Source organism: Lithobates pipiens, unplaced genomic scaffold (assembly GCF_037356315.1).
Source record: "Lithobates pipiens isolate NorthernLeopardFrog02 unplaced genomic scaffold, aLitPip1_a1.2 Scaffold_13, whole genome shotgun sequence".
NCBI lineage: Eukaryota > Metazoa > Chordata > Amphibia > Anura > Ranidae > Lithobates > Lithobates pipiens.
Window position 1 is genome coordinate 22,761,266 of NW_027507718.1, and position 13,277 is coordinate 22,774,542.

General features: G+C 42.2%; 1 protein-coding gene across 1 annotated transcript in view; it reads right to left on the reverse strand.

Annotated features, from left to right (window-relative positions):
- Positions 1–539: 539 nt before the first annotated feature.
- PCSK5 (proprotein convertase subtilisin/kexin type 5) overlaps positions 540–13,277 on the reverse strand; it is a 628,432-nt gene continuing 615,694 nt past the window's right edge. The window contains exons 34-37 of the mRNA XM_077474911.1: positions 10,229–10,446; positions 8,186–8,286; positions 7,820–8,003; positions 540–1,971 (exon numbers count right to left, since the gene is read on the reverse strand). Coding sequence (XP_077331037.1) covers positions 1,556–1,971; positions 7,820–8,003; positions 8,186–8,286; positions 10,229–10,446 — 919 coding nt within the window. The 3' untranslated portion in view covers positions 540–1,555. The remainder of the gene's footprint in view (positions 1,972–7,819; positions 8,004–8,185; positions 8,287–10,228; positions 10,447–13,277) is intronic.

Genomic DNA, 13,277 nt, shown 5'->3' on the forward strand with positions numbered 1-13,277 from the left:
AACAAAGTTGAGCGAACAGTCCCCGCATGTGTACGCGGCCTTAGATATCGGGCTGCCTGTGTGTGTGAAGGTAGCCAGCGTCAGGACATTGGGATGTAGTACATTGGAATGTAGAAAAAGTAGGCACCCTCATGAGTTTAGACACGGTGGGAAAAACTCTTCTCTCCTAAACACGCTGGTCCTGGGGGGGAGTTTTTTTGGCCTCTAAACGCTCCTGCTTCTAAATGCCTGTAAACGCCTACATGTGTAAGGACACAATGGGGATTGTTTACTAAAGACAAACCCACTGTGCACTTGGAAGTGTAGATCTTCCAAGTGCAGAGTGGATTTGCCCTTAGTAAATCAACCCCATAGGCTAACATAGAGGGGTGTTTAGAGTCAGACAAAAAAGTCAAACACCCTTAAAAGTGGTGTTTTTGCCACCCAGGGTGCATGCGGCCTTATTGTGTTCTTATCCAAGTATGTCACATTTATCTGTAGGCTTTGTTTGAATAAAGATCTGTTTGCCTGTTAGAAAAAAAAAAGACAAAAGTCAACAATTTCCATATGGTATACTTATTTTTTTACATGACTGTACATCTGTTTACATGTAATAGCATAGTGCTTTAGTTAATAGACAAATAAAGCTTGTATTCAGGATGATGATCTGCTTCTTTTTTCAATTAATTCATTTATTTTAAATAATGATTGTACACTCTGCTGAAAGCAGCATTTTTAGTAATATTTCACACATGATCAGTTTGGGAATACTAAGCAGATCACATAAAAACAGGTCTCTTAATGCCACGTACACATGACCGGACTTTCCGTCAGAAAAGGTCAGACGGTCTTCCCGATGGACTTGCCTACACACAAATGGACTAAAGTCCGTTCGAAAGTCCGTTAGTTTTGAACTTGATGAAGTACGACGGGACTAAAAAAGGAAGTTCAATAGCCAGTAGCCAATAGCTGCCCTTGCGTTGTATTTGGGCCGTCGGACTAGCATACAGACAAACGTTTTTCCCAATAGGCATTGAGTCCGTCGGACAGATTTAAAACATGTTCTATTTAAGAAAAACGATCGGACTATCCCACACATGATCGGACTATCTGACGGAATGATTCCGTTGGACCTAGTCTGTTGGAAAGTCCGGTGGTGTGTACGCAACATTGCACCGAGTAAGGACAAAGGGCACCAACTAGGAACTGCATTGATATCATTTATTGAAAATGTGAAATGAGATTGTGTCACAGACTTGCTTATGAAAGTCAAGATTTTACCCATAGCAACCAGGTTCCATTATTCTGGCTATAAAACATAAGCAAGTGTTTGGTGCTTGGGGTATCAACCCTGTTTTTCATCTGCTTACAGTCAGGTTTCTCAAACTGGTGGCCCTCCAGCTATTGCAAAACTAAAGCCCCATTACAAGCTTGACTCCCACAGGCAGAAGCATGATGGGACTTTTAGTTTCACAACAGCTGGAGGGCCGCCAGTTTGAGACCCCTGGGACTCTACACACATCCAGTGCTACAATTTGTATTTTTAACCATAGCAAAAAAGGAGTGTTTTAATTAATTATCTAAAGGAATAGCTTTCATCATCGTATTCTAAATCCTCATCGTCATCATCTTCTAATAGTCCATATTTAAACTTTCGATACACAGTCCCATCTTGACCCATGTAAACAATATCTTCATCATCGTCATCATCTTCGTCTTCTTCCTCGCGATCATGATACTCAATCACGTGATCCCTCTGAAAACTGGAGGTACTTTCTCTGTTGTTCTTGAAAGATTGGAAGGATTTTGTTTGATCTGGCAGCTTTTCATATCCACTTTTGTTAACAGATGAAGCTTTTCTCCGGGCTCTTCGCCAAAAGAATATGATTGCTCCAGTGCTAAGCACCAGCAGAATAGATGTGGCTAGAAACAAAGCAGTCTTCTTGTGCCCGTTGTTCTCTGTCAGGACTCCAGGAATTAACTTGCATTCCTCTAGAAGAATACAGAAAAGATGACTTGGTTTATTACAAATAGATAACTGACAGCGTTTCATTCCACTGCAATGTGTATTATCCATCTATACTTTTTACAGCTACAGCTTCTTGCAAAAAGTATTCACCCATTAAGTAAATACATTTGTTTTTAAATGATCTCAGAAACCCCAAACCAAACATTTAATAAATTGCAGCTTGCAATCCTTAACCACCTGCCGACTCACGACAGTACATATACTGCGTCATGACAATGCATGCGGGCACAATCACCTACACTTACATGTTATTGTGCCTGCTCAGTCTGATGCCACGTACACACGACCGGACATTTCGAGGGACAAGGTCCGACAGACTTTCGCCGGAGTTCTGACAGAGTTCTGACAGACTTTCCGAATGAACGGACTTGGCCACACACAATCACACCAAAGTCCGACGGATTTGAACGTGATGACGTACGACTGGACTAGAATAAGGAAGTTCATAGCCAGTAGCCAATAGCTGCCCTCGCGTCGTTTTTTGTCCGTCGGACTAGCATACACACGAGCGGATTTCTCGGTAGGAACTGGGTCCAGCGGAGTTCTGGCGGAAAAATTTGAAACATGTTCCATTTCTAAAGTCTGTCAGACTTTTGCAAATCAAAAGTCCGCTGCAGCCCACACACGATCGAATGGTCTGCTGGAATTGTTCCGTCTGACTTTTGATGTTGAAAATTCTGGTCGTGTGTACACGGCATAAGAGAAAATAGTAAGTAGTATATATTTAGTTTTCTTCAAAATCCTCTGTATTTTTTAGTTTATATTACAAAAAATAAAAAAAACAGTAATGATCAAATACCACCAAAAGAAAGCTCTATATTAATGTGAAAAAAATTATGACAATTTCATTTGCATACAGTATTGCATGACTGTTGCCAGTTACCGTATATACTCGAGTATAAGCCGAGATTTTCAGCCTCTTTTTTGAGGCTGAAAGTGCCCCCCTCGGCTTATACTCGAGTCATCGCCGTCTGCCTGCTCGATCAGCGTGTCGAGCAGACAGACGGCGGCCATTCTACTATTCAAAAGCCGCGCCTCCGTCTGTGATAGGCGGAACACTCAATTTCCCAGCAGTCAGTGGTCCGCCTATCACGGACATCCGCTCATCCTCATACTACGGACGAGGATGAGAGGATGTCCGTGATAGGCGGAACACAGACTGCTGGGAAATTGAGTGTTCCGCCTATCACAGACGGAGGCGCGGCTTTTGAACAGTGGAATGGCTGCCGAGGCGCCGACGAAGAGCGGCGATCCTGGCATGGCAGAAGGACGGAGGCTCGGGACGGGACGGAACGGAGGCTCGGCTCGGGACAGGACGGAGGCTCGGCTCGGGACACAGGTAGGCTGGACACACAAGGCTGCACGGACACACACGGCTGCACAGACACACACACAGGGATGGCTGGACACACACAGGCATGGATGGACACACACACACAGGCATGGATGGACACACACACACAGGCATGGATGGACACACACACAGGCATGGATGGACACACACACAGGCATAGATGGACACACACACAGGCATGGATGGACACACACACAGGCATGGATGGACACACACACAGGCATGGATGGACACACACACAGGCATGGATGGACACACACACAGGGATGGATGGACACACACACAGGGATGGATGGACACACACACAGGGATGGATGGACACACACACAGGGATGGATGGACACACACACAGGGATGGATGGACGGACACACAGGGATGGACGGACACACAGGGATGGACAGGCATGTCCGTTTTAATATGCCGCCCTGCCATCGCGTATGCGCCGGCGGCGGCGCGCTCACGTACCGATCAGGACTCCCGTAAATCCGGTCGCGGGTCCCGCGGACTCGATCGACGCGGGGATACCCCACGATTGTCTCATGGGGCGGGTGAACGGAGAGATGCCGTTGTAAACGGCATCTCCCCGTTCTGCCTAGCAACAAGTGACGCTGATCTCTGCTCCATGTGGTTGGAGCAGAGATCAGTGTTCACTAACACAAAGCCCAGCCCCCCACAGTTAGTAACACGCCCCTAGGAACACTTAACCCCTAAACTGCCACTCCCTGGTTAACCCCTTCACTGCCAGTGTCATTTACACAGGAATCAATGCATTTGTATAGCATTGATTGCTGTATAAATGACAATGGTCCCAAAAATGTGTCAAAAATGTCAGATGTGTCCGCCGTAATGTCGCAGTCACAATAAAAATCGCTGATCACCAGTACCAGTAAAAAAAAAATATTAATAAAAATGCCATAAAACTATCTCCTATTTTGTAAACGCTATAACTTTTGAGCAAACCAATCAATAATAATCACTTATTGCGATTTTTTTTTTTTTTTTTACCAAAAATAAGTAAAAGAATATGTATCGGCCTAAACTGAGGGAAAAAAATGTTTTTTTTATATATTTTTGGGGGATATTTATTATAACAAAAATTAAAAAATAATGCGCTTTTTTCAAAATTGACGCTCTATTTTTGTTTATAGCGCAAAAAAAAAAAAACGCAGAGTTTATCAAATACCACCAAAAGAAAGCTCTATTTGTGGGAAAAAAAGGACGTCAATTTTGTTGGGGAGTCACGTCGCTCGACCGCTCAATTGTCAGTTAAAGCGACGCAGTGCCAAATCGCAAAAAGTGGTCTGGTCTTAAGCCAGCAAAATGGTCCAGTCTGAAAGTGGTTAAAAACTTGATCTGCGGAAGATTTTATCCCCCTTCATGAACAGGCCATTTTTGCGTGGTTATGCAACATTATACCCAAATAAAATTCATGTCATTTTTTCCCCACAAATAGAGCTTTCTTTTTGATAACCACAGCATTTTTTGAGCTATAAACAAAAAAGACAATTTTCAAAAATAAAACAATATTTTTTACTTTCTGCTATAAATCATATACAATAAAAAAATGTAAAAATCTAATTTCTTCATACATTTAGGCCAATATGTATTCTGCTATATGTTTTTCGTAAAAAAATCCCAATAAGTCTATGTTGTTTGGTTTGCACAAAAGTTATAAGGTCAACACACTATGGGATATATACTGGAATACTTATGTACGTACATGTGATTTTTATTTTGTTTTTCATTTTTAAGATGATTAAAATGATTAAAAAATAATTTTTCATTTGTAAAGCTTTCAAACAAACTTCTTTCACATTGTCATCATGGGGTATTGTTTGTAGAATTTTGAGGAAAATAATGAATTTAATCCATTTTAGAATAAGGCTGTAACATAACAGAATGTGGAAAAAGTGAAGCATTGTGAATACTTTCCAGATGCACTGTATCTGCTATGCGGCAGTCGGTCATTAGTGCAGTGTTGAATAGCAAAAATGCCCTGGTCATGAAGGGGGTAAAACTTTCTGGAGGTCAAGTGCCTAAATGTGATTGCTGCATTTGTTTTGTTTTTGTTTTAGGCTATTTGCTCATTGGTTTCACCTGGTCGCTCATTTTTCAGCAGCAGGAACTGGGAGACTAGTCAGAATTGAGAGAAATATGAATGCAGCAATGTACAGAGATATCCTTGACGAAAAGCTCCAGAGCGCCCTGGATCTCAGACTGGGATGAAGGTTCATCTTCCAACAGGACAACAACCCTAATCACACAGCCAAGATAACAAAGGAGTGGCTACGGGACAACTCTGGGAATGTCCTTGAGTGGCCCAGCCAGAGCCCAGACCTTAACCCGATTGAACATCTCTGGAGAGATCAGAAAATGGCTGTGCACTGATAATCCCATCCAACCTGATGGAGCTTGAGAGGTCCTGCAAAGAAGAATGGGAGAAACTGCCCAAGAAAAGTTCGCTAAGCTTGTAGAATCATACTGAAAAAGACTTGAGGCTGTAATTGGTGCCAAAAGTGCTTCAACAAAGTTTTGAGCAAAGGCCGTCAATACTTATGTACATGGGATTTTTTTTTTGTTTTTTATTTTTAATAAATTTGCAAAGATGGAAAGGGTTGAAACAAACGTCTTACATGTTGTCATTATGAGGTATTGTATGTAGAAATTTGGGGAAAATAATGAATTGAATCCATTTTGGAATAAGGCTGTAACATAACAAAATGTGGGAAAAAGTGAAGCATGGTGAATACTTTACGGATGCACTGTATCTGCTATGGGGCAGTCGGTCAGTGGTTAAACTAGTGTAGTGTTGAATAGCAAAAATGCCCTGGCCATGAAGGGGGTAAAACTTTCTGGAGGTCAAGTACCTAAATGTGATTGCTGCATTAGTTTTGTTTTTTGTTTTAGGCTTTTTGTTCATTGGTTTCACTCTGGGGGGATGGGGAGTGTTAGATGTACTAGTAACTAGCAGCTATAGTTTTTTCTTTCTTACGAGATAAAAGTTTTGCATGGATAAATAAAAGCTGATCATTGTATGCAACCCTGTCAGTGGTACAGTAAATGGTTTGTCTTAACACTCTTAATTGACAGATTTGCAGGACAGTTTGTTCTGTTGAAAAACAACATTGTTTCTGGCTGGATCACCAGATGAAAAGAAAGCCTAAAGAAGAAAGCTAATGCAGCCATCATATCTGTGCTCCTTGCTGCAAAGGCCAGCTATAGGTTAGGGTGGTTGCCATTTGTTTGTACAGTTGGGAAATTGGTGTGGGGATACACTGGATGCTTTCAGCTGCCATTGTACCCTTGCTGAGTGTCCCCTGCATCCTTATAACTTTAAGGAGGGGTGGTCTTCCTCCAGGCAAACATGTCCTTAACCTATCCACTGCTATCTTTGCTCTAATTTGGGAGACTCTCAGAATTATAGAGTTAGGACCACAGTCCAATGGGGTGCCTTGATGTGACCACTGTGATTTACACATGTGTTTGCAATCGTGTATGAACAAACTCCTTGTTTTTAACATGAACTGTTAGGCAGAGTCAAATTGTTTTTTTTTTCTTTGCAGGCTAGCTGGTAAGTGAGCTGGGAATTTTTGTTTGTTTTTGACCTGTCAGTGAGTCAAACTGATCCAGAAGCTGCAGTAGTAGCAACTGCCCCCAATGGTTCAGCAGGAATCATGATAGAAGCATCAGCTTGGTGAAATATCATCTATCAGAGAGATGGATATAGATCAACCACCACAGAAGGAAGGTAAACTTAATTTGGCATATAATTTTAAAATATCGCTTTCAGATAGACTGACTGCTCACTACATCAAGCGAGTGCAATGATTTTTCCTCCGCAGAACTAGGTTCTAGAAAAAAATGAAGGCAGGGTCACATCTTGGTTCAGATGAAACCCTGACATTACCTTAGGCAGAAAGGACAGGTGAGGACGCAAAACCACCCTGTCCCTGTGAATAAATATGGCTCTTTACAAGAAAAAGCCAATGCTGATAATCTTCTAGAAGAAGAAATAGCAACCAGTAAAGAAAGTAAAGAAAAGAGGTCCATCAACTAAGGACACTAGCAAAAGCTAACTCTAGATTTAGAGTGGGAGCGTTACCATAGGAATATTTCCCTGTACCCTTCTTTTCTGACAGTGTCCACTTAGGTAGCTGCATATAAGCCAGTTGATCCTAGATGCACCCTAGGAGATCCGAGTGAAAGTGGGAGCGGGTACCCATCAAAACTAAGTACCTGCTCCACCCCTCCCCCCTCTCCTAAAATTATATGCCAAATTAGGTAGAGGATGGGGAGGAGGACTTAAAGCAGAAGTTCCCCTTTTGGGTGAAGCTCCACTTTAAGGACCATACCCACCATCTAAGAGGCTTCCTATGAGCGAACACTATATATTACTAGGTACTGACTACTACTATTTATAAATATACTGTATTTATGTTTCTGATATTATTCTTACCTGGTACTTCAATACAGTCACAGCATTCACCGAAGCCTTCTGGCTTAGAATGGCAGCAATGCACACACCTTCCTTCATTCACGTATAGTGCAAAGCTTGCTGGGCACACAGTACAGTTCAGTAGTCCAGGTCCCTTACACTCTACACAGCTTTCATGGCATTGTTCACATGGTACATCTGGTCCCTTTTAAAAAGCAGATTAAAATTCAATATTTGAATATATCATTTTGATGTTACATTATAATGTGACATTGTCAGACTACACTTCTGTTGACATAGCATTCAGAGTAAGAAACGTGGAGACTACATACATGGATGAATGCAACCTTGCAGAAATGTAGCTGTATATCTCTAAAATGTGCATACCTGTGCACTCTTGTATTCTCCAGCAAAACAGTCAGAGCGACAAATTCCCCCTTGCAGCTGGTAACTGGACACACATGATGTGCACAATAGGGCACCTGAACCTGGATCAAAAAAAAAAAAAATTTAATATTTAGGCATAAGAAACTTTAGACTCCTTTCACATTAGCGTGTCTCCGAAGTCGCACAATTCCAGTGTGACTTTGGATTGCGACTTTGATCTGATTTTACAATCAATCAAAAGGCACACAAAAGTAATGCAGGCCCCTTTTCAAAGTCGCTGTGACTTTAAGTCACACCAATTTGAATGGGTGCCTTTGAAAATATTGGGGTGTTCAAAGTCACATTACAAATCTCACAAGGTCGAATGGAGCCTTAAGGTGTGTAGGCATCAGCTGTGTCTGCTGATGGGGAACAGCATTTATTGGTGATGGTGTTTTAGTCAACTGTATAAAGGTAGAGTCTGATTATCTGTAGGTTGTAAGATTTGAAGAGGACCTCATATAATTTGCCAGTGATACAAAGATATTTCTTGTGTAGTAGTCTGGACAATTAGTACTTGAAAACAGTTGCATTGGGGGAATGTTATTCTAGATTTGGTATGATCTGAGCCTGAGCATGCAAAGGGTTACATTGCATCAGGTGGAAAACCCTCACCTGTTATATGTGCCCATGTATGGCCAAGTTTACAGTGTAGCCTCAAGACTACCCTGCTCATTCATTGAACCCTATGAGCAGCAGTCATGTAGTATGTTTTTGTTTGTGCATGCTCCATCAAGTCCAACAGTGGCTAAGTTGTTAGCAGCGGTGTTCGCTAGGGGGGTACAGGGGGTGTGAGTCGCACCCGGGTGACACCTGCCAGAGGGGTGACACCTGTGGGCAGTGGCACCACTAAAACTGTCCCCCCTACACTGATCTGCATCTCTCGCTGACACACCGGCTGTCTCCCTGTCTCACACAGCGGAGTGGAGCAGACCGAAGCTGCCTCCTCTCCTCTCTGTTTACATCTACACAGGAGGAGGGAATCCAAGGGAGACACACCACTGTGCATATCCCACGCTGTTCTGAGGTCTGTACATTGTAATATAATGTAGAATGACAGAAGAGGGGACAGTGACCAGGAAGGGGGGCAATTTAAAAAACAATGGAGTAATGGGGGGGTTAAGAGGACATGTGCTGAGGGGGTGCTATGGGAGGGGAGAGGGGGAACACTAGCAGAAGTGTAGATGGGGGTCTATACTGATGGAGGGGGGTCTGCACTAGGGGGGCCTATACTGAGACAGGAGGGTCTGCACTGAGGGGGTCTATACTGATGGAGGGGGTGTGCACTAAGGGGGTCTGTACTGAGAGAGGTTCTATACTCATATAGGGGGGAGTGCACTGAGGGTGGGTCTATACTGACACAGGGGGGTCTGCTCTGAAGGGGGTCTATACTGAGGGGGGGTCTATTCTGATGGAGGGGGATCTGCACTGAGAGGATCTCCATTTTCCTCCCTTACAGAATGGCACAGAAAAATCACAGGTAGCCCGTGGCCAGCCACTAGACCCACTGATTGGCTCCCGCTGTGTCCAATCACAGCGAGAGCGGGTCACCGGCGGCATGCCCCAGACCTTGTGCACAAAATCATGCACAGGTACGTGATTTTGCACAGCCGGGCCGCCCTGCCGCTGTATATGTGCAGTAGGCGGTCCCAAAGCGGTTAACATTGTACAATTAAGAGGCGGAGAGTATTTTTTTAAACTTTCATGTGTAAGGTGATTCTTCAGGTAGAAATGAATACGTTTTAATCTTTGTCTATGATTTAACGTTTTTTATTTAAATTGAATGATTATAGGTGTAATTAGGTCTTTAGGTGAATAAAATACGGGACCTTTGTCTCTATTTGATGGTCTCTTGCCTTTCCAGAAAATACATCCTTTGATATAAGTCACTTTAAACACATTGCCTACCTAAACACCATTTTTATATTCTAGAAAGTCCAGGGTAAATGTGCTTTCTTGCACTGATCATTTCTGTATTTGAGTAGTTTAGCAAGCACCTCTTACCACTACAAGTCCTGCAGGTTGGATGGCACCTTTCACAAACTTTTTGGGCATGATCTTCATAGTAGTATTCAGGACACGAGCTATAACATTGTTTGCTAGTTCTCATCAGGAAAAAATTATCAAAGCAGGCAACGCAGTCATTTGAATTTGGTCCCTGACATTCCTTGCAGACTCTGTGACATCTCTCACATGAGGCAGTGGTGTTATCGGCATAATATCTGAGGGCCAAAAGGTAAAGATAAATTCAACATTGGCCAAAAGAAACATTTAGGAATATACATGTATGAATAATTTGCTCATTACCTGAAAAAAGCAGCTAGATACATTCATACATACATACATACTGTAATGTATACACTTGCTATGTCAAGTCATTTAAAATCTCAGAGGTTACATAGCGTTTGTACAACCTACCTGGTATGCTGAAATGATATGTTCACCTCCCCAAATCTACCAAAAATGCCAGTATGACATCTGTGCCCTGCAGTGATTCTTTGCCTACCTGCTGCCTGTAGCAGCATAGGGACTTTTGATCAGTAGAAGAACAAACGTTTAGCATCGCTCAGATTATCAGTGTGGCTTGAAGTTAACTGAGCTTCCAACTGTAGCACTTACACCCGGAGAAGCAGCTGGAAATACCCCAGGTCTCCCTTACCTCTTCAGAAGCTGCCAGACCACATACCAGTTCCAGAGAACATTGACAACACAGGTTCAGTCTAGGGGTGTCTTTTTGTAGTTTTAATGTAGTACTCTAGTACTGTAGTAATGTAGTAGAACAGGAGAGAGGGATGAGGGTGCAGGATATTCCAAAAATGAAAGCAGGTACAGGAGTACGGATTCTCAAGTAAAAATCCTTCAGCAGCAGCCTTAAATATGGCTGGAGGTAAAAGGGACAGGCAGTCACACAGAGCCACAGTCCTTGTAGCTTCCCTTGGAGTCTAGTCCTCAAAGCACAGACACCCCAATTACCATGTCTAGAGACAGCTCTCAAGTTCAGTGAAAGGGGGTCATTCTCAAGCCCAGATTCATAAGGTAGTCTCATTCAGCATATGTATTTCAGGCTGTCAGCCAAGCACACGCAGAGGCCTAAAAGGAACAGATTGACAGTAGCACAGGCTGCCTCCCAGGGGCAGAGGCCCCAGAAGAAGAAGCTTTCCCAAACATTTAGCTTCTCCACAGCCACCTTCTGGGCATCCCCCTCCTAGGGATTGGCTGAGGTCAGATAATTATTCCTAGGCAAAAGATTTATCCCATTGTATTTCTGGAATCTTTTTACTGATCAAACCTGAAAAATATATTGCTGTTCCACTGAGTACATCAGAGCTAAAAAATACATTTATTTAGCCTATGGCAGGGTACACAACCAAAGAGGACTTAATTTACTGAAGTATAGATCTGACTGGTCATGGGAGTCTTGCTGAGAGGAAGGAACTATATATTTTTTTGCTCTTTTCAAGCTAAGTCCAGTCGGGTCATTTGGGTTGCGTAACATTACCTACTTTGCAGCAGAAATTTGTATCAGCTACAGATGCCTGTAATTATTTTCTACGTCACATTATTTGATAGGTACAGTTTTGTTTCAGTAGCTGGCTACACTGCCTATTTACGTATCTACAAATAATTGTGTATTGATCAGAAGCTGCACTGAACATCGAGAGTAGATACTGAAGATGGTGACTATGCAGATATCTTCCATCAAACAAAAGGTCATACACTTAAGCAACAATAGAAAATAACCAAAACACAACCCACATAAAAACAAAGGTGAACAATTTTGTATATGATTAGGTCCATGTCTCATGGACGTTTTCTGTCATTGGTGACGCCTTACCTAAAATTCAACTTAGATGATCTTATCTACTTTTTGCTGCCCAAACCAGTAAGATGTCATCCATTGCACTTTGTTACAAATTTTCAGCAGCCTTTCAAGCAGCAATTGTGCGATTTCCAGTAGGGGTAACGGAAGCTGAATTTCAGCAATTCTTCTGTATTTTCTTTGTGACATGACCTTATTAATTAGGGAGCTCAGCAGTCACCCAAAGGAGCTCACAGTCTTACAGAACTTGTACTGGTCTTGTGTATCTGTGAGACCTTGACAAGACACAGTCCAAAAATGCAGGACACATACCCCAGATCCTGGGATTTCTAGCTCCAAGGCTGAAGCTGCATTTAGCCGCTGGTTTCAAGCTCCAGTTTGTAGTCTGAGTGATTGTTTTACAGACTTACTTTTCTGAGCATTCTTCTCTCAACTTAGAAAAATGCTTGTGAATTTTTTTTTAGGACCGTGGAGTTGCAGTCTCTCTGTGTTTGCAGATGGCTGGCAAAGAATTCTGTTTGGACTCAGCTTACAAGAAGGAGTTGTAGAATCTCTTTCTTGTCCTCCTACTCCCATTTACTATTTTCACTGTTTTTACATATTCTTTGGAGCTATGTTATGCTGGGGAAACCTTGTAGTTACCAAAAAAAGACAGGAAAAGCAGACTGGCTGAAAGTAATTGAAAACACGCAGTTTTCCTTTCCAGACTAATTTATTACATGTTTTCATAACCAAAAAATTGTTAACCTGACTTACCATGGGGATTTAAGGTACGAATCATGGGAATAATTAGAAAATTAAATGGCTCCTCCTGTATACCTCCTAATTTCTTATCAACCAGCTGCAATCAATTTTGGTATAAATCCCAAAAAAATATGATTTTGTGTGTTGAGGCGCTAGCTATTAAAGTGTATACCATAAATCTGATACGTAAATCCACATAAAAATAAATCAACAAAAAAAACAAAGGTGAATGAAAATAAAACGATTCTGTGCTGTTGATGGCAGTGAACAAATGTCTTGCAATCAATTACAGCAATAACATTCCTTTATGCAATTTCTTTATGTCAACAAGCGTTAATTTGTGATCCATACTCTTTGCACTTGAAAGTGCTCCTTTTTACAAATGTGCACCACCACCTATAGTAAGGGGGGCACTCACCAGATAGATTTGGGCCACCAGGACCCTCTCCGCTTATATGGAATTCCTTTATATTGGTATGGGCTCAGCAT